A 27,025-nucleotide genomic window follows, 5' to 3' on the forward strand; every position below is an offset into this window, starting at 1 on the left:
TCGGGGTGAGCTTATATCTTCAAAAATGCCAATAGTTCACAAGATACAAGGTTATTTTTTAATTATGGAACTAATCGTTTTTTATTTTTTCCAATCTACGTTTGGTATCATTCTATAGAATAGATTTTTCATAAACTATCACTTTCCGTTATTGAACAATAACACTCATAAGAGCTCATGTATTTTTGCAAAACTTTGATTAATTATAATTAATAATATAATATAATATAATATAATTATATCTCTTCAACAGTGAGGTTAAGAAATCTGATTTTTTTTTATAAGTCCATGTGAATATAATCTTCCGAATCAATTAAAGAAAACTTGGAGTCAAGTTTGTGGGAACTGGCTACAAAACTATTTCAAAAATTCTTTCAATTTGAAAGTTCCCGCCTTTTTTAAATGTAGTTCTTTTATTTACCACTAGGTGGCGCTCGAGATGTTCTTCTCGCATGTGCAGTAGCATTTATGGCATTTTTAAAATATTTGTGCAACTTTTGACCACAGAGAGTTTTTTCAGGCTTTCTTATTGATAAATTACGGAATATTCAAGATTTTTGACCTTCTATAACGAATTTCTGTACAATTTTCAAATAAAAAACTGTTTTTCGATAAAAATAGTGAAAAAAATTTGGGGTTAAGTCACTTAATCATAACAAAGAAGATGATATAAATTACAAGATCCAGTTATAATATTTTATTTATTTAAAAATATGATAATAATTAAAAAAATTACAGGGTAAAGAAGAAATAAAAATACAAATTTAACTTTAAACATTTTCGTTTATTTTTTTTTGTTTTTTTTTCATGCAATTTTTTAAAAAGTGTATGTACAAGTCTTTTTAAATTTCAATAATTATGCAAATGTAACAATGTGAAAAATAATTAATTAATAATTACATAATTAATTATTTGTAAGTACAGGTCGTTTTTGTTTCGTCGTTGACTAAAAGAAAATAAATAATAAAAAATAAATAAAAAAAAAATTGTGACGAAAAATTTCGACCTGATTTAAAAAATAATTATTTATATATGTATATAGTTATAATAATTTTTATACAATAATTACTGTACAAAATAAGTAATTAACTAAATTTTTTTTTTTTTTGTATTTAAAATTTTTTTGATATTTTCTAATTATTTTCAACAACTATTTACATTTTATCGACAGCCGATCACTTGAAAATTTTTTAATAGTTAAGTGAATACAATAATAATTATTTTAATTCATTTTTAATTAATAATAATAAAAATAATAATAATAGTAAACAATGATTGAGTATTTATAATAATTGAACAAATTATAAAAATGAACACTCATTTTTATTTAATATAAAAAACGTTACTTATAATTATGAGATTTAAAGAAGAAAATGGAATAATGAGATTATTAATTAACAATTATTAAGATTTGGCGATTAAAATAATAATAATTTTAATTTTTACCGAAAAAATTTGAGCAAACAAATTTCTTCCTGAAATTTGCACAATCCAGAGACACTGTAGCGTTCAGCGCCAAGTTTAATTTCACTTGGCAGCGCTAGTAAAAAGACCGCGCAGCAGTTCCGATCGTTTCAACTGTTCCAATTGTTCCATGAGCGTATTTTTAACCAAAAACCAAAAACTAAATGAACAATTTGTTCTAAAAAATACTTAATTATAATAATTGACAAATTACTTATAAAATATTATAATTCTACCTGAGATTAAATTATCTATCAATAATAATAGTAATAATAATAATAATAATAATAATAATTATCATCAGTAAAAATACTCATAATAATAACTTGGTCATTATCTATAAGATAATTAATTAAAAGTACATTAACCAGAACAACCGACCCAGAAAAAAAAAACAAATTTACATCAAAACATTGAGCAGTTTATGAAAATTGAGCGAAGAAATATAAATGCAAACATGGCAGCTAGAATAATTAAATATGTCAGTTCAAAAGGGGGCTATGAAATATGGAACTCATTATCTAAAAATTACTGATTTTTGTGATAAGTAGTGGGCTTTGAGGTTAATTGTCGTTATTAACCATGTTTAGGGTTATCATTTGATTTATCTGAACGCTCGGTCCGCGGTAATTGTCGTTGTTAGTGCGCGAATTGCTGTTTTGCGCACTAGGTGTTGGTCCCGTTTCTTCTGGCGATTCTGAGCTGGATGAACAATCACCACGTACTAGCACAGTGTTCAGTACATTGTCTCGTTGTTCCGTTGCAAATTGATGGAATGCGCGGGCTGGTACTTGGATTGTTACTTCTCTGTAAGAAAAAAAAATTATTATTATTATTGGCTAAGAATAACCATTAATTATCACTATATTGTTCTTAAATTTATTAAAGTACTTAGAATGTTAATAAAAATTGTATATTTTTTATGCAATTTTTATAATGGAAAAAAAATTTTTTTAATTAATAGTTTTGAAAATATTTATTTATTAATAGAAGAAAAAGGTTAACTAAAGAAAAATTTATTGAATGTTATTGAGAGCAAGTAAAAGGAAAATATCTGAGTAATTTATTTGTTTATGTGATTTTTAAATTAAAAATTGTTTTTTTAAATTTGAATTTTGGCGGGGTAGTGACGTAGTGTTATATCCGGCGCGCAACGCCATCTTACAGAGAGTTTAAGTACTATATTTATTTTAATGTTGTCTTCTAAAGTTAATAAACGGCTTTTTTGAAGTTTAAATTTAATTTTAAACATAAAAATAAATTTTTAATAAGGAATAAAAAAATTATTTATGTAAAATAATAAGTTACAAAAAGCACGGTCTGATAAATACTGAACGATATTTAACAAAATACAAGAGTATAGCGTACTTTTTTATTTTTAATTAAAAAAAAATTTAATTGTTAATCTTAAATGTAGTTTAAGTAAATATCCTATCAAAAAAATCCACATGAGTTTATATAGGAATCCACGGTAATCGGAAAAAATTTCAAAGTTATTAAAAATTCATATTATTTCATTAAAATTATTACGAAATAAAAATTATAATAACCACCCCCACAATTTTCCTGAAAAACAAGCACCCTCAGAATAGATCGCTCCATTTATTGTTACAAAAAAAAATATTATTATTTTTATTATTGTTATTATTGTTATTATTATTTCTATTTTTTTAATTTTTTTATTCCGAAGATCGGTGATTTCATTAATTGAAGAGTTCAGTAATTCAAAGCCAACTTTCCCGATCCAAATTGACGGTAGACTAAATTTTAAATTTCATTAAATTTTAATTTTTACTTATTATTTATTTTCACCACCTTATTGTCGGTATGAGCACTCATACTATCTTTGGGTGAATAGATCTAACAATTAAAAATCTTTATTTAATTAAGATTAAGCAAAGATGTTATATTCTTTACTCAGTGAGACTTTTTTCGGCCACCGAATGGCCGAAAAAAAATAACATCTTTGCTTAATCTTAATTAAATAAAAATTTTTAATTGTAAGATATATTCACCCAAGGATGGTATGAGTTCATACCGACAATAATGTGGTGAAAATAAATAATAAGTAAAAATTAAAATTTAATGAAATTTAAAATTTAGTCTACCGTCAATTTGGATCGGGAAAGTTGGCTTTGAATTACTGAACTCTTCAATTATTATTATTATAATTATTATTATTATTATCATTGTTATTATTTTTATTTTACAATAATTTCAATGAAATAATATAAATTTTTCATAACTTTAAGGAAGTACGAGCGCTAGGCGGGGTGGGGATAGATATCCACTCTAGCGCGGTAAGGGGAAAGCAGTAACTATATGATTTTTCTCAATATATAGATATACATTTAACATTGGCTAATGGCGGGATTTATTTTTCTTTTAATTAATACACTTTAATTAGTCGGGCAAGTGTTAATTTTTTTGAATTAAATTTATCACTAATATATTTACTTTCATCCATAAGTTTTTTAAAAATATTCACCGACAGTTTTACGAGAAAAATACAGAAATGTATCAATGTTTGGAGGTTACCCCATAAGACCAATGTTAAATTGCTCAACTTTAAAGTTAATTATTTATTTAAATAATCGGGCAATCTCCTTCAAATTTTCAGAATTTGTTAAGACATATTTAAACTTCATATTAAAAAAAAATCAAGCCTGTTATCAAAAGTTGTCTTGGTGCTCGTACTTCCTTAAAATTTTTTCCGGGATTCGGAATCCACATAGGAAAGTATGAATTCGTATAGGAACCCACATAGGAACCTGTGCCCAGATAGCAAAATGACGTATTAAGTTATTCCGAATGAGCTCAGATTTCTGATTTGGACGTCAGAGTCTACGTCTAAAAGACGTCTTTAAGACCTTCTGAAGAGGTCGAATGCGCCGCTTATTGTAGACTTTAAGAACTCATCAAAACGAGCTCTTAAAGAGCTCTTTTTTCTGAACTCGCACAAATGAATGATTTTTTATCTCTATACGCTATTATAATGATAACAATAATAAGAACACAACAAAAATAATATTAATAATAATAATAATAATAAAAATAAATTATGAAAAATAATTCAGAGTTTCATGAAGCACCGATGCTGATTTCGAATGTTTATTATTTTAGTTAGACCTAATATTGTCGGTTTACAGAGAGAAAGTGAAAATCGCAATTGCCGTGACTAAGATTCGAACCCGAGTCGCGCGCGTGCTAGATTGATACCTAACCCCCTACGCTGTTCAAACGATATGTCATTACACATCTCATTATTCTTATAAGCTAAGTTTATATAGTGATGAAATGTTGCGACCATTGTCTATATTATTTATTCTATTTGATACTGTGTATCGATAGAGAAAAAGTAACTTTTACGAATATTTATATACTAAAAAATATTCAAAAGTCTACCTGTAATATTTTTTTAAATAGTCTATATAAATTTTGTTTACTTTTCACAATATAAAATCTAATAGATAAATTAATGAATATTAAAAATTCAACAATAATTAATAAGTATATAGTTATAAGATATCGTTAAATTCGAATAAAATGTTTAAAATTGATACATGCAAAGTACTCCTTAAATGTAGAAAGTTCACATAATTTTTTCAGATTAGAATCCAATTTTATTATTTTATCTAAATTAGTTTGATTACGAACCAGATTTTAACATTATTGCCTATTACTTCATAATATAATTTAAAATTTTTGAAAAATTTAATTAACCTGGATTAAGAGAAATGAGTTAACCTATGCCAAGTGTATATCTATATATTAATCTATTCAAATTGTTTTAAATCATTTAATTCGAATTATTTTTAATCATTTTCAATTTAATTTCTCAATCAGGAAAGTAATAAATGAAAAATGAATAAGATTTTGACAGCTTTATATTAAAAAGAAATTTGTGTTTTTGTTTATAATGTCTATAAGCTCATTATACGCAACTCAAAAAGAAGTCCAAAAAAGGGACTCAGTTAGATGTCAGAAAATTAACTCCAAACTTATGAGTTCATTAAGAGCTCTTAGTTCTGATCTCGTAAAAAAGAGCTCCTTAAGACGTCACATTAGGACTTCTATAAGAAGTTTTTTAAAAGACTTCATACTGAAATCGTTCTGACTTGGATGCTGACTGGGTGAATACATGGATTCCTATAGGAATCCATATAGGAACCTGTGGATACATGGATTCCTATATGGGAAATCCACATAGAAAATATGAATTTCTATAGGAATCCACATAGGAACCTGTGGGTTCATGGATTTCTGTATGGAAAGTCCACATCGGAAGTATGGATTCTTATAGTGAATTTATCTAAGTGGAATAAACATAGGCCTTGGAATAACGTGACTTAGACCAGTGAGTAGCATAGAAGACTGTCAACCATGAGGTACTGGGTTCAAGTCTATCAGACGCGAGCAGTTTTTTCATTAGATAAAATTACAGAATCCGTTTTTCAGAATTAATTTCAGTTAATAATTAATTAATTTATTTTTAATTAATTTAACTAATTTACTTTATTAACTTTACTTTATTTACTTTATTAACTAACTAGCAGTTCACCCCGGCTTCGCAGGGTATTTAACAAAAATTTTCAAATTATTCATAATATAAGATAGCCTATGTCACCCGGGGATAGTGTAGCTTTCCAACAGTGAAAGAATTTTTCAAATCGGTTCAGTAGTTTCGGAGCCTATTCAATGCAAACAAATAAACAATCAAATCCTTCCTCTCTATGATATTAGTATAGATAGTATAGATTTATTTTATAATTAATTAATTAATTGATTTTTAACTTCCCGCTAAGAGAATCGAAGATTTTAAAAAATCGGGAAGTTATTGTTTTCACCCCGTTTTGCAAAAATCGAGTTTTCATCAGATCTCGACGTTTGAAGATCACAGGAAGCTTCCCTGAATATCCCCGCGAGGTTGTCACGGTGTCTTTATGTGTGTGTGTGTGTGTGTGTGTGTGTGTGTGTGTATGTGTGTGTGTGTGTGTGTGTGTGTGTGTGTGTGTGTGTGTGAAAGTATGTGAACCGCTTATAACTTTTGAACGGCTTGACCGATTTCATCGTGGTTGGTGCCATTCGAAAGGGCTTGACCAAACTTAGATTTTGAAAACTATTTAAACCGATTCAGATGAGTAGATTTTGAGAAATTTTCAAAAAACTGAAAAAAAAATTTTTTTCAAATGTGGTTTTTTGGAATAACTTTTAAACGGCTTTATGGTTCAATTCCAAAAACTAATCAGCTTTTAACCTTGAAAAATCACGTCGATCGCCACCAGTCCGGTCAAAATCGGTTGATTCGTTCGAGAGATATCGTGAACGAAAGAAAACCGAAAAAAGTGTTTTTTCGGAATAACTCCGAAATTCCTAGCGCGATCAATTCAAAATTTAAGATTCTTTGTGAGGCTTGAAAAACTGCGTCGAATGCTGCCAACCGCGTGAAAATCGGTTTATTCATTCAAAAGTTATTGCGGTTTAAAAATTCAAAAAATAGTGTCTTATCAAATCTATCAGACTTTTGAACTTGAAGAGCTCAAAAGCATAGGAAAGCAATCTCTTTGAGCTCGGAGAGCTCAAGATAACCCATAAATTGTATTTTTAAGCTCGAAGAGCTCAAAAACGTCATTGGTGCAATTTTAAGCGCCTAAGTATGGAATTAGCGGGAAGTTGCAGGGATGGCCTTTAGGGTCAACCGTTTTCCTAATTTTTTTGATAGGGTAATTACTTTTTATTGCAAATTTTTTATTCCTAACACATATTATTATAAACCTAATTTTTGTTTTTCTATTGATTAATTTTATGTTTTTAATTGTATATCACGTCTCTTACATAACCCACAAGTCAAAATTATTTATAAAAAAAATTTAATTTAATTTTAAAACATAAAAAAGAAGAATATAAGTAACTGCGCAAAATAAATAAAAACCCGAAGATAATTATAAAATACAAGAAGCGTAATTTTCATGGTGACTCACAAACAAGTTTGATGCGTAATGCAAGTAAGTATAGTCCGCACAACTCGTAATTTATTTTTTAAAGGTTAGTTTTATTTTTTTTTTATTTTGTTTTCTTCTTATCTTCTAGCTCTTGCTCTTGGATTGTATTAAAGCAGTGTTATGTTTAGTGCTAACACAGTCGACAGTTTAGTAACAGATGGTAGAGTTAGCGAACTATAATGAGCGCGGGGATTCCCTGGTGACGCTGATGACTAACCCGAAGTAACACTCAAATAGAATTACACTTTTAACCACGTAACAAATATCTTCGCAGGGGGTCGGTAAGAAAACTTAAACTTATAATTAGCAACGCTAACCTCTTATTTTGTTTTAGTAATTTTTTGGACTTACTCAGGCGTCCAAACACTTGGGGTGGTGTCTTCATCTTCAACTTGCAGCGACGCGAACATGTTTGTAGATGTGGATGTTGTCGTCGTTGTGTTCCCCGAAGTATCTGGATCATCGTGACCGTAATTTGGGTTGCTGTCAACCCAATTTGGATGGTGATAAGGCACTGCGCGAACCAACCGGTTCTTATCTGTTGGGCTGTTGTTGTTGTTTATCACCGAGGAGTAGATTGGCGGGTCATCGTCCGAGTAGTATTTTGTTGACAAATACACTTCACCTGAAATTATCATTATTTTATTGTTAGGTTAATATTGCACGACTCATAAGGCGAAGCATCAAAGAGTGCTTTGCGATGAAAAAATTAATAATATCTAGCAACCTTGCAGTCACTATGTGACTGCCGTGACTTGTGAACTATAAATAAATAAAATTTTGCTTTATTAAGTAATGACTTTTGTTAAATTGCACTGTACTTTCTTCACTATTGATGTTCTTAAAGATATAAGCTCATCCTGATGTTACACTCATCGAGAGCTTTCATTTGAGTACCCACATGCATTTTTGATATATTTTTCATATATTTTACATATATATTATATATATATAAATATATAAAATATATGAAAAATTGATGTGGGTACTCAAATGAAAGCTCTCGATGAGTGTAATGTCGGGGTGAGCTTATATCTTTAAAAATGTCAATATTTTACAAGATATTTGTTAAATTGCACTGTACTTTCTTCACTACTGATGTTCTTAAAGATATAAACTCATCTCGATCCTACACTCATCAAGAGCTTTCATTTGAGTACTCACATGCATTTTTGATATATTTTTCATATATACATATATATAATATATATAAATATATGAAAAATTGATATGGGTACTCAAATAAAAGGTCTTGATGAATGTAACATCGGGATGAGCTTATATCTTTAAAAATGTCAATCGTGCACAAGATACAAGGTCACTTCTTAACTATTGACATTTTTAAAGATATAAGCTCTTCTCGATGTTACACTCATCAAGAGCTTTCATTTGAGTACTCACATGTATTTTGTTATATTTTTCACATATTCATGTATACAAATATATAAAATATATGAAAAATTGATGTGGGTACTCAAATGAAAGGTCTTGATGAATGTAACATCGGGATGAGCTTATATCTTTAAAAATGTCAATATTTCACAAGATACAAAGTCATTTCTTAATTATTGATGTTTTTACAGATATAAGCTCATCCCGATGTTATACACATCAAGAGCTTTCATTTGAGTACCCACATGCAGTTTTGATATATTTTTCATATATACATATATATATAAATATATGAATAATTGATGTGGGTACTCAAATGAAAGGTCTTGATGAATGTAACATCGGGATGAGCTCATATCTTTAAAAATGTCAATAGTTCACAAGATACAAGGTAATTTCTTAATTATGTATCTAAAGAAAGAGCATTTTCGAATGCAGCCTAAATACTTATAATCATAAATCGACTATTGGTGAGAATGATATGAAAAAAATTTTCTTATTTATTTAATTCCAATAAATTAAATATAATTTTCACAACTTAAATTTTGCTAAAGAAACAAATTTAAATTATTTCAATCAATTATGAAAAATAATAATAATAATTATTATTATTGTTATTATTACTTACCACTATCTAGCGGCGGAGCAGTAGGATTAAAATTCCAACTTCCAATTTGTCTAAACCATTTTTTATTACCGTGAATATATGCTCCTGAAAATGAATAAATAATAAATAATTTTAATTATCTATCAGTAAACTAATTAATTAATCAATTAATTAATATACTTACTTTTCTTAACTAGTAAAGCCAAAATGGATACCGCCAACAATAATAATATAATTCCTGAAGCTACATAAATCCATATTGAAAATGTTTCATTGTCTGTAACTGAAAAAATTATCATCATTATTATTATTATTCTTATTATTAAAAATTTTTTATTAAAAATATAAACTTACATAGAGTTTCAGTGGTTCCAGGAACAGTATTAATTTTTTTACAAAAAGCTTCAGGCACACCAGTTGCCAAAATTTCAGCTTTGTACCCAGGAATGCATTCCCCGCATTGAGATTCAGATTTAGCCTTGTTTTCACCTTCCAACCTGTTGTACCTTTTGCAAACGGTGTAATTGACACATTGTTGCGATAATTGATAGCAGTATTGGTGCAATGAACAATCAGAGTCACTGTTGCATGAAGATATATCGTCTCCGGCCCTAACCTAAAGAAGAAAACAAGAAAACAAGAAATTCAATAATTGTTAAAATTAAATTAAAAAAAAGAAATTAATATTTTACTAGATTTATTAATACTTACAGGAGCGAATAAAGCCATGAAATTGATAATGATTATTGTCTGTAACAATAATGAATTAATTAGTTAAAAAAATATTAAAAAATTATGAAATTACTTTGATACAGTAAACAATTAATAAAATCACGTAAAAATTTTTATTAAACGTAAAATTCGGTGATTTTTTCTGTTTTTGAAGTGCATTGACATTAAAAATCGATTTAAATTTTATTTTTACGCAATACTTTAATTAATTATAATGATATTTTGTTAATAGTCTAGTGAAATATGTTTTTGTAAGATGAATAATTTTTTTTAAGTGTATTGACGCTCGAAATCAATGTAAATTATGTTCTAGTCGGTAATTTAATTGATTCTATTAAAATTAGTTAATAATATTGAATTAATATAGCAATAAAAATATCTTTCTATTGAAAACTATGATTTTGAAGCGCATTAAGGTAGTACCCTTGCCAAAGTCGTTTTCTTAGGATTTTTTTTTAATTTTGGTAGATTAATGTTCATATAATTCTTCGTCGATTGGCGCAATTTGAGAATTTTTTACCATCTAGTTTCCGAGATATTTAATTTTAAAGTTTGAGTTTTGAACGCTCTTATACATTACGGTATACGGGATATCGAAAAATTTACCTACAAACATTTTTATATCTTAGAAACTTTTCTTAGGATCTTTTTAAAAAACTAGAGTAACGTTAACTAACAACTAAACAATTTAAAAAAAAAAATTCATTGATAATTACCACACAGTTTCAGAGATATTTATTAATAAGTAATGAAAAATTTACCAGACTTTAACTGAGGAGGGGATACGTTAATAAAGCTGTGGCAACAGCGCAAGTTTTGTTAGCCGCGAAAGAAGTATGAGACGCGCATGCGCTGACAAATTTGAAAAGTTTAATTTACGTTAGGTGTAATATTATAGTTATTAATTTTATTTATTTAAAAAAAAACTATGATTATTTAATGAAAATAAGTATTTTTTTATGATACTAAAGTTAGCCAACATTTTTAATTTTTGACTTTTTTAATAATTAAATTAGAAAAAAAAATTTTTATATTGCATTTACAGTTTTTGAAGTTTTTTCAAGTGAAATTTCTTTTTATTTTTGTAATCATTTTTTCAATAAAAAAAAATTCTAAAAATTTTTAAATGTCGGCTGAATTAATTTTAATTTTTTTTATAGTTATTAAAAATTCAAAAAGTTAACAATTTTAATATAATAATATATATTAATCTTTCAATGTATGTAAATAAATAAATAAACGCATGTATCAAAACAGAGGTAAGTCTACAGCCAGTCCAAAACACTACAGTATAACCACTATAAAATATCTTAACGCTCACGCAGTGTTGCCAGACTTTTCAAACGATCAGTATCTCCTTCGTGATTGGCTGAAATAAGTACATAAACAGCAAAAAGTTTTAGACTTGTCAATAATGGCTTTCTGGTATGTGTACCGTACACTCTGGCATAAACTTTTGACGACGGAAGTCGCGAGGGTAATACCTTAACACTCAAAATCAATGTAAATGCAATTCTAGTCAGTATTTTATTAATTATACATAGAAAAATTAATGAATAATATCGAGTTAAAGTTGTAATAAATTACTAGTTTCTTTATCCTACAGTTTACTATTTTTAATTGTATTGACACTTAAAATTAATGTAAATTTTATTTTAGATAAAAATTAAATTTATTCTAGTAACATTATGTTCAAATTTTAGTAAAATATGTGTTTGTAGGGTTAAAGAATTTTTTTTGAGCGCATTGAGTCTCAAAGTCAATGTAAATTATGTTCTAGTCGGTAATTTAATTAATTATAGTAAAATTAGTTAATAATATTGAGTTAAGATAGTAATAAAAATGTCTATCATTAGAAATTGTAATTTTGGAGCGCATCGACACTCAAAATCAACGTAAATGCAATTCTAGTCAGTACTTCATTAATTATGGCAAAATTAATTAGTAATATCGAGTTGAATTTGTAATAAACTAATAGTATTTTTATCATATAGACTTTTTATTTAATTGCATTGACACTAAAAATCAATGAAAATTTTATTTAAAGTAAAAATTAAATTTATTCTAGTAATATCATGTTCAATTTTTACTCAAATATCTTTTTGTAAGGTAAGAAACTTTTTTTAAATGTATTGACGCTCAAAATCAATGTAAATGATGTTTTTGTTGATAATTTTATTAATTATAGTAAAATTAGTTAATAATATTGAGTTAAGATAGCAGTAAGCATGTCTTTTTATTGAAAATTATGATTTTTAAGCGTATTGACACTCAAAATCAATGTAAATTTGATTTTAGAAAAAAATTAAATGCATTCTGGTAATATCATGTTCAATTTTTAGTAAAATATGTTTTTGTAAGATGAAAAACTTTTTTTAAATGTATTGACGCTTAAAATCAATGGTAATACTATTTGATTAGTTTTGATTACATTTAAGTAATAAGACACACAAATTTTCATACAAAGCACTTCTATTTGAAGAATAGAGATTTTAAATTGCATTGACGCTCAAAATTAATGTAAATATATTTTAAATTAATAGTTGTTTTAATTTTCGTGACATATAATAATTATATAGTTCTGAAATTTAAACTGGAACCTCCTATATGCAATTTGTAAACTGCATTGACGCTCAAAATCAATGTAAATATTATTTGATTAATTTTGATCCGATTTAGATATAAATGAAGTTAAAGTTTTAATAGCAAAGTGCCTTTGCACAATAAGCGATGATATTGACTTACATTGACGCTAAAAATCAATCTAAAGATTATTTTAGTCAGTGTTTGTTTAATTTAGAAGTAATGTAGCGTTAAAATTCAAATTAAAATTGCCTTTATCCGATTTGTGACATTTTTGAATTGCATTGACGCTCAAAATCAAAACAGTTTTTTTTTCTTCAGTATTTCAAGAAATACTGATCCGATTTTCCTTGAAAATAAAAAATTTTTTCTAAGCCTCAAATAAGAACAATAATAAAAAATAGAAAGTCTTATTACACAACACCAAAAAAGGATTCCCATAGCCAAAAAAAAAAAAAACCCAAGTTCGATGAACGCATAAAACATATTAAAATTTATGTTATTTTTTCGTGACAACCTGTACCCTGGCACTAATTTAGTATCATTGATCACAGGTCAAGATCTGAGATATATTAGATATATTAAAGAATCACCATCATAATACAAACAGCAATAATAATAATGAGGATTAAAAATCCGTGCAGAGAAAATAGAAATGCGGACGATGAGTGTTCCAGTACACATATATATGTAAATACATAAATTAAATATCCACATTACATATACATATATATTATTTTTACACACATAGCGCATACGGTGAGATGAAAGAAATAAAAAATTAAAAAAAGTGAATGTGTTTTTATGGCAGCGGAAACTCTGCACATTCCGAATCTACTTACGTGGCATCATTTTATTGGCTCTTGTTTTTTAAATCTCTAGTTTAAAGGGTTAATTATTATTATTATTATTATTATTATTATTATTATTATTATTATTATTATTATTATCCTCAACTTTTTGATAATAATAATAATTAGCAACCTTGCAGTCACTATTTGACTGCCGTGAACTATAAATAAATAAAATTTTGCTTCAATAAATAATGACTTTTGTTAAATTACACTGTACTTTTTTTAACAATTGACGTTTTTAAAGATATAAACTCATCCCGACGTTACACTCATCAAGAGCTTTCATTTGAGTACTCACATGCATTTTCATATATTTTTCATATATAAATATATATAATATATATAAATATATGAAAAATTGATGTGGGTACTCAAATGAAAGGTCTCGATGAGTGTAATATCAGGATGAGCTTATATCTTTAAAAATGTCAATAGTTCACAAGATACAAGGTCATTTCTTAATTATTGACATTTTTCAATATGTAAACTCATTTCGATGTTACAATCATCGAGATCTTTCATTCGAGTACATTTTTTATATACATGGTATTTGTGAAATATATATAATACATAAAATATACTAAAAATTCAAGAGGGTACTCAAATGAAAGGTCTCGATGATTGTAAAGTCGGGGTGAGCTTATATCTTTAAAAATGTCAATAGTTCATAAGATACAAGGTCATTTCTTAATTATTGACATTTTTCAATATGTAAACTCATTTCGATGTTACAATCATCGAGATCTTTCATTCGAGTACCCACATGCTTTTTTTTATATATTTTATATACATGGTATTTGTGAAATATATATAATATATAAAATATACTAAAAATTCAAGAGGGTACTCAAATAAAAGGTCTCGATGATTGTAAAGTCGGGGTGAGCTTATATCTTTAAAAATGTCAATAGTTCATAAGATACAAGGTCATTTCTTAATTATTGACATTTTTCAATATGTAAACTCATTTCGATGTTACACTCATCGAGACCTTTCATTTGACTACCCACATGGCATTTTTTATATATTTTATATATATATAGTATTTGTGAAATATATATAATATATAAAAAATACTAAAAATTCAAGTGGGTACTCAAATGAAAGGTCTCGATGAGTGTAACATCGGGGTGAGCTTATATCTTTAAAAATGTCAATAGTTCACAAGATACAAGGTCATTTCTTAATTATTGACATTTTTCAATATGTAAACTCATTGCGATGTTACACTCATCGAGACCTTTCATTTGACTACCCACATGGCATTTTTTATATATTTTATATATATATAGTATTTGTGAAATATATATAATATATAAAATATACTAAAAATTCAAGTGGGTACTCAAATGAAAGGTCTCGATGAGTGTAACATCGGGATGAGCTTATATCTTTAAAAATGTCGATAGTTCACGAGATACAAGGTCATTTCTTAATTATCTATCTAGAGCATTTTCGAATGCAATCTAAATGCTTATCTTAATAAATTGACTATCGATGAGAATGATATGAAACTATGAAAAGGCACATATTCTAATCAAGACCTTTGCAATGACACTAAATTTCACAAAAAAAAAAAAAACGGATCTTCATCATATGACTATTCTGAACACAAAATTTTTCTTATTTTCTTTATAATATAGATGCACTGATAGAAAAATTTATTTGTATTAGAAAACATTTGTTAATAGTTAACAAATCGATTATTAGAGACCACTTTTAAGTATTACACAAATATTTCTTAGTATTTAAAATGATTTGTTTGTATTTAATAAATCTGATATTCATTTATTAAATATTAATAAATCTTTTTAAATACTAAAAAATATTTGTTAAGGACTAAAAAGTGGTCTCTAATAAATGATTTGTTAAATATTAACAAATATTTTTAAGTATTAACAAATCCTTCGATCAGTGTGATAATAATAGATTATCTTGAAAATTCAACCAAATTTTTTAAAATTAATTTTTCTTTATTAAAATTTTTTGTTTAGATTATAAAGAAGATATACAGAAAAAATAATTAGCATTAAATTTTATTAATCAAACCCTACTTTTTTTTTATTTTAAAAACATTCTGTAGGTCTCACTTAATTTAAAACTTCTCAAAATTGCAATATACACAATAAAAATTTTTTTTTAAAGTAATGACGCAAAATCCCTACTGAAAATGATAAATATTTATGAAATAATTTTTGCATTGAATTGAAAATTTTAAAACCATATATTTTAAATTCAGTGAAACTTGATCACCGCTTAGAGGTCATAAATCTCAACGTTGTCACTGTGCTATTAAATATTTTTTTATTTCTTCATTTTATTCTGACACTATAATTTATTTGTTATCTTTATTTCTGACCTTCGTTATTGATAACTGAAATTATAAACGACAAAAAATAATTATTAATTAATTTTATCTCTTCCAATAAAATCGTACCTTTCAATATAATTACATAAAAACCAACAGCTGCTATTACAATAGATAATTGATAATCGGTAACATAACACAATTAAAAACAATAATTATATCTCTACAACTTCACCGGAATAATCTATTAATAAATAAAATATAAATTACAATTCTTTTCATCGTTATAATTGATATATAATATGATTTAGCTTCTTGCTGACTGAGATCGGTGAATCATTCTATCGATTATCTCTATCATTATTCGATTTAAAAGTCAACTCTCTTTAAACTTACAATTATCACATTTTTTTTTCAATTTAAATTTAAATTGAAGAAGAAATAAAAAAATTTTCTAAATTCGCGACTAATTTACTATGAAGAAATCGCATTAGTAAAACGTCTCACGTTCCGACGATAAATTTATAATTTTATCACCGTAAAAAAAAAAATTTTCTTTCAAAAATAATAATTATAATTATTATTATTGATTCAACATGATTTTAAATAGAATCAGAAATGGATTTCAAGAAGTAATATAATAATAATAATAATAATAAAAATATAAGAGATCGGATAGAATCGGATGAGTCATGTTGCGCTTGCCCTTTCTAAGCTTTTTTACCGCCATCATTTTATTTTTTTTCTTTTTAGTATCACTTGACTTTACTTCGAGAAGAAATGTTTTTTTTTTTTATTTAAATTTTATTTTTAGGCGCGCCATTTTTTTTTTAATTTTAAGTTTCGTAGAAAATTTTTAATTTTATTAAGAATTTTTGGAGCAGAAAAATTTTGAATTTCATTTTTTAAATCTTTTTAAAATTTATGATTATTATCTTTATTATTAAGAGAAAAAGAAAAATTTTGTTTCGAGGATAGTCATATGATAAAATAGGTTTTTTTTTAGTGAAATTTAGTGTCATTGCAAAGGTCTTGATTTGAATTTGTGCCTTTTCAAGGTTTCATTTCATTCTCACCGATAGTGAATTTATTATGATAAGTATTTAGGCTGCATTCGAAAATGCTCTATCTCTAGATACATAATGAAGAAATGACCTTGAATCTTGTGAAATATTGACATTTTTAAAGATACAAGCTCATCCTGATGTTACGCTTATCAAGACCTTTCATTTGAGTACCCACATCAATTTTTCATATATTTTATATATTTATATATATGAATGTATGAAAAATATATCAAAATGCATGTAGGTACTCAAATAAAAGTTCTTGATGAGTGTAGCATCGGGATGAGCTTATATCTTTAAAAATATCAATAATTAAGAAATGACATTGTATCTTCTGCACGATTGACATTTTTAAAGATATAAGCTCATCCCGATGTTACACTCATCGAGATCTTTCATTTGCGTACCCACATCAATTTTATATATATATATATATATATATATATATATATATATATATATATATATATATATATATATATATATATGTATTATATATATATGTATATATGAAAAATATATCAAAATGCATGTGAGTATTCAAATGAAAGCTTTTGACGAGTGTAACATCAGGATGAGCTTATATCATAAAAAATGTCGATAATTAAGCACTGACATTGCTATCTTGTAAACTAATGATATTTTTAAAGATATAAGCTCACCTCGACTTTACACTCATCGAAACCTTTCATTTGCGTACCCACATCATTTTTTCATATATTTATATATATATTATATATACCTATATATGAAAAATACATCAAAAATACATGTGGGTACTCAAATGAAAGGTCTCGATGAGTGTAACATCGAAATGAGTTTACATCGTGAAAAATGTCAATAATTAAGAAATGACCTTGTATCTAGTGAACTATTGACATTTTTAAAGACATAAGCTCACCCCGATGTCACACTCATCAAGATCTTTCATTTGAGTACCCACATCAATTTTTCATATATTTTATATATTTATATATATATATATATATATATATATATATATATATATATATATATATATATATATATATATATGAAAAATATATCAAAAATGCATGTGGGTACTCAAATGATAGCTCTCGATGAGTGTAACATCAGGATGAGCTTATATCTTTAAGAACATCAATAGTGAAGAAAGTACAGTGCAATTTAATTCAAGTCATTACTTACTAAAGCAAAATTTTGATTTTTTATAGTTTACAAGTCAGGACAGTCACATAGTGACTGCAAGGTTGCTAGTTATTATTATTATTATCTTAAAATTAAAAAAAAATATTTTATGAAAAAATTTATATAAAAATATATTTATTCAACTATAAGTAAGTGACTTCTATCAAAGTTTTTATAAAAATGTATTTATATAACAATACATCGATTTTATATGATTATAATAACCTATATAATTAAGAGAATAAGAAAAATTTTTTCTCCGACGTATTTATATGATAAAATGATTTTTTTAAATTGAGTTTAATATAATTTTCAAGTGTAAAAAAGTAGTCATTTTCAAGAAGTAGTCATAAATAGATTAGAATTTAGCGATCAACAAAATTATTTTATTTATTAATTTTGTTTTGTACATATCAATGTGGTTATACGTCAAAAATTAATTTATATAATTAAGACATTAAGATAAATTTTTTAACGGGTATATCTTTATCGTAAATTGGTTTTGATATTTTTTAGCGATAGTTATTTATGATTTAAATATTTGAAAGAGTAAGGAAAATTTTGTAACGAGCATATCATTATATTTAAAGTAATTTTTATAGTTTAATTTGTTATCATCAGAAAGGTCTTGATAAGAATTTGTGCCTTTTGGTTTTATATATTTTTTAGTAGTCAATTTTTTATGTAATGTTTTTGGAAGAGTTTTTAATAGTTTTTTGGTTCTATAAATTTACTCCGTCACGTTTGTCCATTAAATTATTTGTAATTGATACTGTGATAGCACTATTGTTTTTAAAATTTATTTAAAAAGTACCCTAACTATGTATAGTGTCATAAATATAAAAAAATAATTAAGCAAATGTTTTTCTTATTCATAATCCGTAAATCTCGGAAGTCACATAATGACTTCAGGTTACTCGTTATTATTATTATTATTATTAAAAATTTTTTTTCAATATTAATTATGTATTGTCTAAATGTTTAAATGTCACGTATAAATCAAAGGGACAAAGGAGAGTTAATGATTTAATAGTAAATATAAAATATAAGTATAACTTTGAAATTGATACCAAGAAATTAGATAAGAAATATTCGTCCAGTCATCGTATCGTATACTATATAGTCGCGCGTGTCGATTTATACTAAATACAAAAGAGAATAAAGATTATATGTATATTAATATTGTGGATACGTATCATTATTATAAAATATAAACTACATATAAAAGGGATGCGAAAGAAGATAAAACAAAAAAAATTTTAGAAGTTAAATGTAGCGTCAAACAAAGAAAAAAAGGTAACTAAACGGATAAGTCGTTAAATAGATAATTTATTGGTCTAGCAACTATCAAAGTTAAATAAAACTAACTTGTCCGTTTTTGTAAAATCATTTTTTTTTAATTTCAAAGGATAAAAATAATTTTACATCGTTTTTCTCGGATGATACTTTTTAAGTTTAAGTTGAAAATAAATAGCGTTTGTTGGAAAAAAATTAGGAGTTTTTCTGAAATCCTTTTCTTAAAATAGCTATAACAGTATTTAATTAATTATTTAATATTGATAATTTTATTTTAACATAATTTATTATGATTTTTCTCGAATTTTTAGAAAAAAAAGCGCCATTCGGTCACACCAGACACGGATAGATAGATTTCTTGTTTGTACATGAAATAAAACACGTTATTAAAAGGCAATAATGTCCTAAAATTTATTTTTTATTACATTTTTGCAAATAACGATATGAGACCGACTACAACAAATAGATATTCAAAGTCATCTACCCGTGTAAAAAAAAATTGTCCCAAAGATGTCCCAAGCGTGGGACATCCAAACGTGACACAATTTGGGACATTTTTGGGACAATTTTGGGACATCTTAAAAAAAATTAAAAATTTTAAAATAGTGCGTTTAAGTAATTTTTCGTCGATTTTAGGTATTTTTTTGAAGATTTTCAGAAGACTTCACAATTTCATGACAATTTTACCACAATTTTAAACGGTTTTTAAATGATTTTGAAGAAGATAATTTATTTTTGCACAGCTGTAGATTTGTCTAGAAATTAATGGATGAAACATTTATTGAACATTTTTGGGACAATTTTAGGACATTTTTGGGACAATTTTAGGACATTTTTGGAACATTTTTTTAATATTTTTAGGACAATTTTGAACGTTTTTCAAATAATTAAAAAAAAAACAATTTATTTTTGCACGCTTGTAGATTTGTAAAATAAATTATCTTTCTTGAAATCGGTCAAAAGTGTCGTGAAATAGTTCTAAAAATGTTCAAAGTTTGTTGTAGAAACATTACAGAATTGTCCCAAAAATGTCCTAAAATTGTCCTAAAGTTGTCCCAAAAATGTCCTAAAGTTGTCCCAAAAATGTCCTCAAGTTGTCCCAAAAATGTCCTCAAGTTGTCCCAAAAATATCCTAAAATTTTTCATCTATTAATTTTAGGACAAATCTACAACCGTGCAAAAATAAATTATCTTCTTCAAAATCATTTAAAAACCGTTTAAAATTGTCATGAAATTGTGAAGTCTTCTGAAAATCTTCAAAAAAATATCTAAAATCGACGAAAAATTACTTAAACGCACTATTTTAAAATTTTTAATTTTTTTTTTAGATGTCCCAAAATTGTCCAAAAAATGTCCCAAATTGTGTCCCGTTTGGATGTCCTACGCTTGGGACATTTTTGGGACAATTTTTTTTTTACACGGGTACCTAAAAAATAGGATTTGTAACAGATGAAAGTCATTTGATGATAAAAACTAAAAATTAATTTATTCTTGATTTTTTTTTAATTTTCCCAACTACGGAATAAATTGAAAAAGTATCAAAAGTCGACAAATAATAGTTTAAATTGAAGATAATCATGTGAAGTTTAAAATAAGTTTAATAGATTTAAGCTAACTTTAACGTCTTAAAAATTATTTAAAGAAAAAGGGACGAAATATTTCTAAAGAAATCTACTTACAAAATTTTCGTAAAATTTGAACAAATATCGATACAATTCATTTTTTTTTAATTTACAAATTGAATTTTACTGATTAAATTTTAGAGTGTTTACCGATGATAAAATAAACTCGATCAGAGGAAAAAAAATCTTCAAACAAGATCATTTTAAAAAAAATGTTCTTAATTTTTGAATAAAAAAATTCAATGCTGAGTACAAAAATTGTATAATGTTTTTGGTCTTAAAGCTTCAAAGTTGAAATTCTGGATTTAATATTAAATAGAAATTAAAAGAAAATTTTTTTTTAGATAATTTAATCTTATGAATTTTTTTTTATCTCTCATTTCGGGCGGAATTTTGAATCAAAAGTTATAGTCTAAATTTTGGGTTAAGTATTGAAGATATTATCTGCATTTTATGACTGGAAGTAGACTATAATACTTATCAAAGAACGCATTGATATTAATGCAGTGTAAAAAATCATTCATTGTCTTCAAGAAACTTTAAATTCATTTCTTGAAGTAATATTAATTTAATGACAATTTATAATTAAAACTATTTTATAATACTCATTTTTTTTAAATGCACTGGTTTTAAGTATCAATGCAGTGTGAATTAATTTTTTGAAGTAATATTATTGACAATTTATAATTAAAATATTTTATAATAATTTTTAAAAAATACATTGATTTTTAATGTCAATGCAGTGTAAGCTTTATTTATTGTTGTAATGCACTTCCATATAATTTTTTAAACGATATAACTGGAAGTCATTTACAATATTTATTTAAAAAATACATTGATTTTTAGTGTAAATGCGGTGTAAAAAATTATTCGTTGTCTTTAAGAAACTTTAAATTCATTTTTTGAAGTATTATTATTAACAATTTATGACTAAAACTAATTTATGATACTCATTAGAAATTACTTATTGATTTTTAGTGTCAATGCAGTAAAAAAATCATCGATTTTCATGGTTAAAAGCATGAAAAATAATATCTAAATTAGTATTGTCAAGATTACTATCCTTACAATAATCTAATAAGATTATTAACATTATTATTATTATTATTATTATTAAAATATTTCAAAAAACTAACAAAGTTTTTTCAATAATTTTTCAAACTTCTACATAAAAAAAAAAACTTTCTTTAACTAAATTTCCCCATGTAAAAAAAAAGCCCTTAAAAAAACCCCAAAAATTTTCTTTCAACTTCATCTTAAAAAAAAAACTTCAAAGATTCACAAATACAAAAATTCTTAAAAAAAAAAAAAACAATATTTAAGTATACTTAAACAATTTCTTCCCTCTAAAAAATAAAAATTTTTTCCGTACTTTAATCCATAAAATTTTCAAAATTTTCCCTTAACTTCACCAAACTTTCACCTAACCAAAAATTCCTCAAAATTTTAAACAATTTGACAATATTTACCCTCTAAAAAATCACAAATCTATTTCTAAAAACTCGCGAAAATTTTAAACTTATTGCGTCAGAATTTGTCATATATATTTTATCCACCTTCACTTTCTATAGAATAGATTCACACGATCCTTAATTTTCTTTCATACTCCATCTTAAAGTCTTCTAAAAATTAATAAATAAAAATAACAATAATTAAAAACTAGCTCAAGGCTAATAAATATTCGCTAAAATTAACCGTAGTAAAAAGAAATTTAATTAGATATGACTAATAGCAATAGCGATACAATTATCTACACTAACAATAATAATAATAATACTAAAAATAAAAATGTTTGCATTTATATTACTCATACCACTTGTTGAACTCTTGTCTACACTATATCTACTTTACACTTGACATACACATGGCAATGCATTTTTACATTACTAAAATTTAACTACTCAAAAAAAAAAAATTTTTTTCTAAGAATTAAATAATAAATTATTATAAAAATTTACTTACAGTAATAAGCGACTTAAGATCCATGTTTGATGAAAAAATAATAACCAAAATTATTTATAAAAAAATAATAATTTTTTAACCATGCGCGGTTGTGTCTAATCACCCGCACTTTAAATAGCATTCGGATTTTTTAATAATTTTAACACTTTTTTTTTCGATAATTTTAGATATTTTCAATTAAATCACTGGAAAAAATTATTAATAATTAATATTGCAAGGGAGAATAATTAGATACTAAAATTATTAGATCGCGATCGATAGAGCTGGCAGCGGTCGAGAGATGTAACGTGTACTGGCAATTTTCGACAAGTTTGAACAGGCATGAATCTCTCCTTCTTTTTCTCTGCAACAGAGGATCTATAGGAGTGGGGGGATCCAGACATGGATGGATCGTTAGTCTGACCCGTAGCTTACACTACTTACTACTTACTTCTTGTTTATGTTTACGTTTATGATTGTTATTATTGTTAACCTGCTGAGTGACGGAAAGAAGAAATAAGTGATTTTTTGATTAATAGTTTTTTAAAATTGTCAAAAAATTATAATTGTAATTTTTTTTTTGTAAAAAAAAATTTTTTTGTAAAAAAAAATTTTTTTGGTAAGTTTATTAAATGAAGATTTATTTATAAAAAAGAAAAAAATTTTTTAATTATTTGGGAGTGAAAATAATTTTAATTAGGAAAATTTTTTTTTCATTTAATTTTGGAAGTTTTTAATTTTTTAAGTTTGAAAGCTGGACTTTTAGTTTAATATTGGAGATATGAAAAAATTACAAGAGACTTTATTTTATGTAAAAAAAGGTTTGTTTGATTTTTTGTTCGAGTAATTTTGAATTTTATGATAAAAAATAGAAAAAAAATAAATAAAAAATTGATTTAAAATTTTTTATTTTAAAGATTAATTTTTGGAAGATTTAATTGTAATTAAAAAATTTTTAACAAGGATAGCAATTTGATTATTAATTTTTTTTAAGGCTCTCAAGGTCAAAATTCAAGTTTTCGACCTTGAAACGTTTTTTTTTAATTAAAAAAGTTTACTTTTTATTAAAAATTATTTTTTATAAAATTTATAAAATGTAAAATTTTACTTAAAAATTTTGAAAGTCTAATTAGAACATACAAAAATATTTTTTTTTAATAAAAAAATTAGAAAAAAAATTTTTGTAAAGAAAAAATTTTAGCAATTTTTTTTTAATAACAAAATCATAAGAAAATTTTTTTCAATAAAAAAACTGAAGAAAAATTTTTTCTAACATAAAATTAGCAAAAAAAATTTTTCAATGAAGAAAAAATTTTAGCAATTTTTTTTTTTGTTAAAAAAATCAAGAAAATTTTTTTCAATAAAAAAATTGAAGAAAAAATTTTTTAACATAAAATTAGAAAAAAATATTGTAATAAAAAAATTGTAAAAAAAATTTTTTCTATGAAGAAAAAATTGTAAAAAGTTTTTATCAATTGAAAAATTATAAAAAAATTTTAGCAATTTTTTTTTTTTATTAAAAAAATCAAGAAAATTGTTTTCAATAAAAAAATTGAAGAAAAAATTTTTTTTAACATAAAATTAGAAAAAAATATTGTAATAAAAAAAATTGTAAAAAAAATTTTTTCTATGAAGAAAAAATTGTAAAAAATTTTTATCAATTGGAAAATTATAAAAAAATTTTTCCTAATAAAAAAACTTCTTTCATAAAATGAAAATTGCAAAAAAATTTTTTTCTTAAAAAAAAAAACCTAATTTTTCTGATTTTTAAAATTACAAATTTTATAAAAAGGCTTGCAATATTAATAATGACTAATGAGATATAAAGATCCACATTTATAGATAACTAGACGTCCCTGGAAGATGGAAGAGTAAGATGACTCATTTAAATCGAACCGCTTGTAGGTCGTTCAACGGAGACGGAGATCCCCAACAAATACAAACATAAACACATAAAAACACACATACACAAAAAATATATACATACACTAAAGAAATCCACGGACAGATTCCAATATGTACACACTAGCAATATAATAACAATGTCACTGTAACACATTACAGTAGCTTAGTGTGCATGTATCTTCATCTTCTGTCCATGGATTACTCACACATGTACTTTTATTTCTCACAATCGACACCTTGCCTTCTATATTTCTATATTTGTATTGTATTCGATATTATGTATAATAATAATATTTAATGTGTGTAAATAGGTGCACATGTGTGTATGCAAACAAGACCGACAGAGATAACATGACGATTTTTAACGTCAAACCTACGATATGTTAAATTAACTACCCGTGAGAAGTCTCTTTTTATCTTACATTGAATATGTTAATCTTTTTTATTTTTATTAGTCTTTTACTTTTATTTCTCGCGGTTTTTATCTTAACCCACTATTAATTTAATATTAAGTTATTAGTTATCGTGATTGCATATTAATTGAATATTAAGTAGTGTATATATTATATGAAACGAAATTTTCTTTTAATATTATCGGTAAAGACAGTGATCCCGGGAAAAAAAGTTTAGATCTGCTCTGATCAAATCAGATCAAATTCATCAGATCTGAGCAGATCTGTATTTTGGTCAGACCTGTCCAGACCAAATTTGATCTGATTAGATCAAATCTGATCTGTTCAGATCTGGTTCGATTGAAACAGAATCAATTTATAAAAAAGTTTATAAAATAAAAATAATAGTGAAATTTATTTTATTTCTACTTGCAAATTAGAAATTATGTATTTTATATCAATTTTCCGTGATTTAAAATCCGAACAAAAACAGTTCACTGTAAAAAAATCGCGCCAAGTCCACGTTCATAAGACTATTAAGAAAAAAAAAATTTCTTTTTTCTTTACAAAAAGAGATAAAATTAAAAAATTAAAAAATCCAAGTAACCGATATGATTGTATATGATTTTCGGAAATTAAAAAAAATTTTGTTGTAAATTTAAAAATTAAAAAAAAAATTTTGGAACGTATTTAGTGTGCGTGGTTGCAAAATATTTTACTTTTAATGAAATTCGTAAAATCTATTTACTAGGACTTTAAAAAAATTGAAATACACAATGACGCACACCAAGTACGTTCAAAAATTTTTTTCTTAATTTTTGAATTTACAAAAAAATTTTTTTTAATTTCCGAAAATCATAAACAATCATATCGGTTACTTGGATTTTTTAATTTTTTAATTTTATATCTTTTTGTAAAGAAAAAAGAAATTTTTTTTTCTTAATAGTCTTATGAACGTGGACTTGGCGCGATTTTTTTACAGTGAACTGTTTTTGTTCGGATTTCAGTATTTTTTGTAATTATAATAAAAATTTGCAATTGGTACTAACTTAAATCTCAAGTTGGCTGCATTTTTTATAGCAAACTATCCCCTTGAAGCTACAGTTTATGTAAAAATAATTGCAGCGCACCCTGGCGAGTGTAGATGCAAGCTGTGAAATTTATTTTTTTAACTGTAGTTTCCCATCTATTGGAGAATTACCATGCATTCTCGAATTACTTAGTCTGCGGCATGTCACTTTTTACATCGAAAAAAAGTCAGGATCGAAATTTTTGAGCTTGCTATAGTTTGTGCTCATAAAATTTAATAATTTCAAGTAAATTAATGGTTATAATTGAAAATAATTAATTGATATCAGTAAAATAAAGTATGAATTACTGTTATAATATAAAATTTAGGAACAAGAAGTACCGTCGAATTAAATAAAATTTTGCAACCTCGAAATACCGTTCTGCTTACAGTAAACACACTCGGTAGTCTGGCGTTCCGTTTACAACGAATTTGAACGGAACTTGGCGCCAGATTCTACCGAATCTGTGGATCGAATTATCGTAGAAAAACAATTTGCGATGTTGGGGATTCGAACCTGGGTCCTCCTGCATGTCAGTCCCAGAGCGTACCATTCAGCTACTAGAAGTACCTGACTGAGTTACTCTTCAGATAATAGTGTAGGCGCTGTATTATCTTTTC

At 25.5% G+C, this 27,025-nt stretch overlaps 1 protein-coding gene across 1 annotated transcript; it reads right to left on the reverse strand.

Annotated features, from left to right (window-relative positions):
- Positions 1–1,795: 1,795 nt before the first annotated feature.
- LOC123263684 lies at positions 1,796–23,353 on the reverse strand. Its single transcript, XM_044726626.1, has 7 exons — positions 23,060–23,353; positions 10,177–10,215; positions 9,820–10,081; positions 9,650–9,748; positions 9,487–9,570; positions 7,818–8,091; positions 1,796–2,271 (listed from the first exon to the last, which is right to left on the reverse strand). Exons 1-7 carry the CDS (start codon positions 23,081–23,083, stop codon positions 2,028–2,030), a joined length of 1,026 nt encoding a protein of 341 aa, XP_044582561.1. The 5' UTR covers positions 23,084–23,353; the 3' UTR covers positions 1,796–2,027.
- Positions 23,354–27,025: the final 3,672 nt, after the last annotated feature.

Source organism: Cotesia glomerata, linkage group LG4, assembly GCF_020080835.1.
Source record: "Cotesia glomerata isolate CgM1 linkage group LG4, MPM_Cglom_v2.3, whole genome shotgun sequence".
In the NCBI taxonomy this organism is placed as follows: domain Eukaryota; kingdom Metazoa; phylum Arthropoda; class Insecta; order Hymenoptera; family Braconidae; genus Cotesia; species Cotesia glomerata.

Excerpts from the sequence above, each read along its gene's own strand:
- LOC123263684 (XM_044726626.1), bottom strand. The coding sequence starts at position 23,083 with ATGGATCTTAAGTCGCTTATTACT. Across the intron at positions 10,082-10,176 it reads TCATGGCTTTATTCGCTCCT|GTTAGGGCCGGAGACGATAT; the intron begins GTAAGTATTAAT and ends TTTCTTCTTTAG. Across the intron at positions 2,272-7,817 it reads CCAAGTGTTTGGACGCCTGA|AGAAGTAACAATCCAAGTAC; the intron begins GTAAGTCCAAAA and ends TTTTTCTTACAG.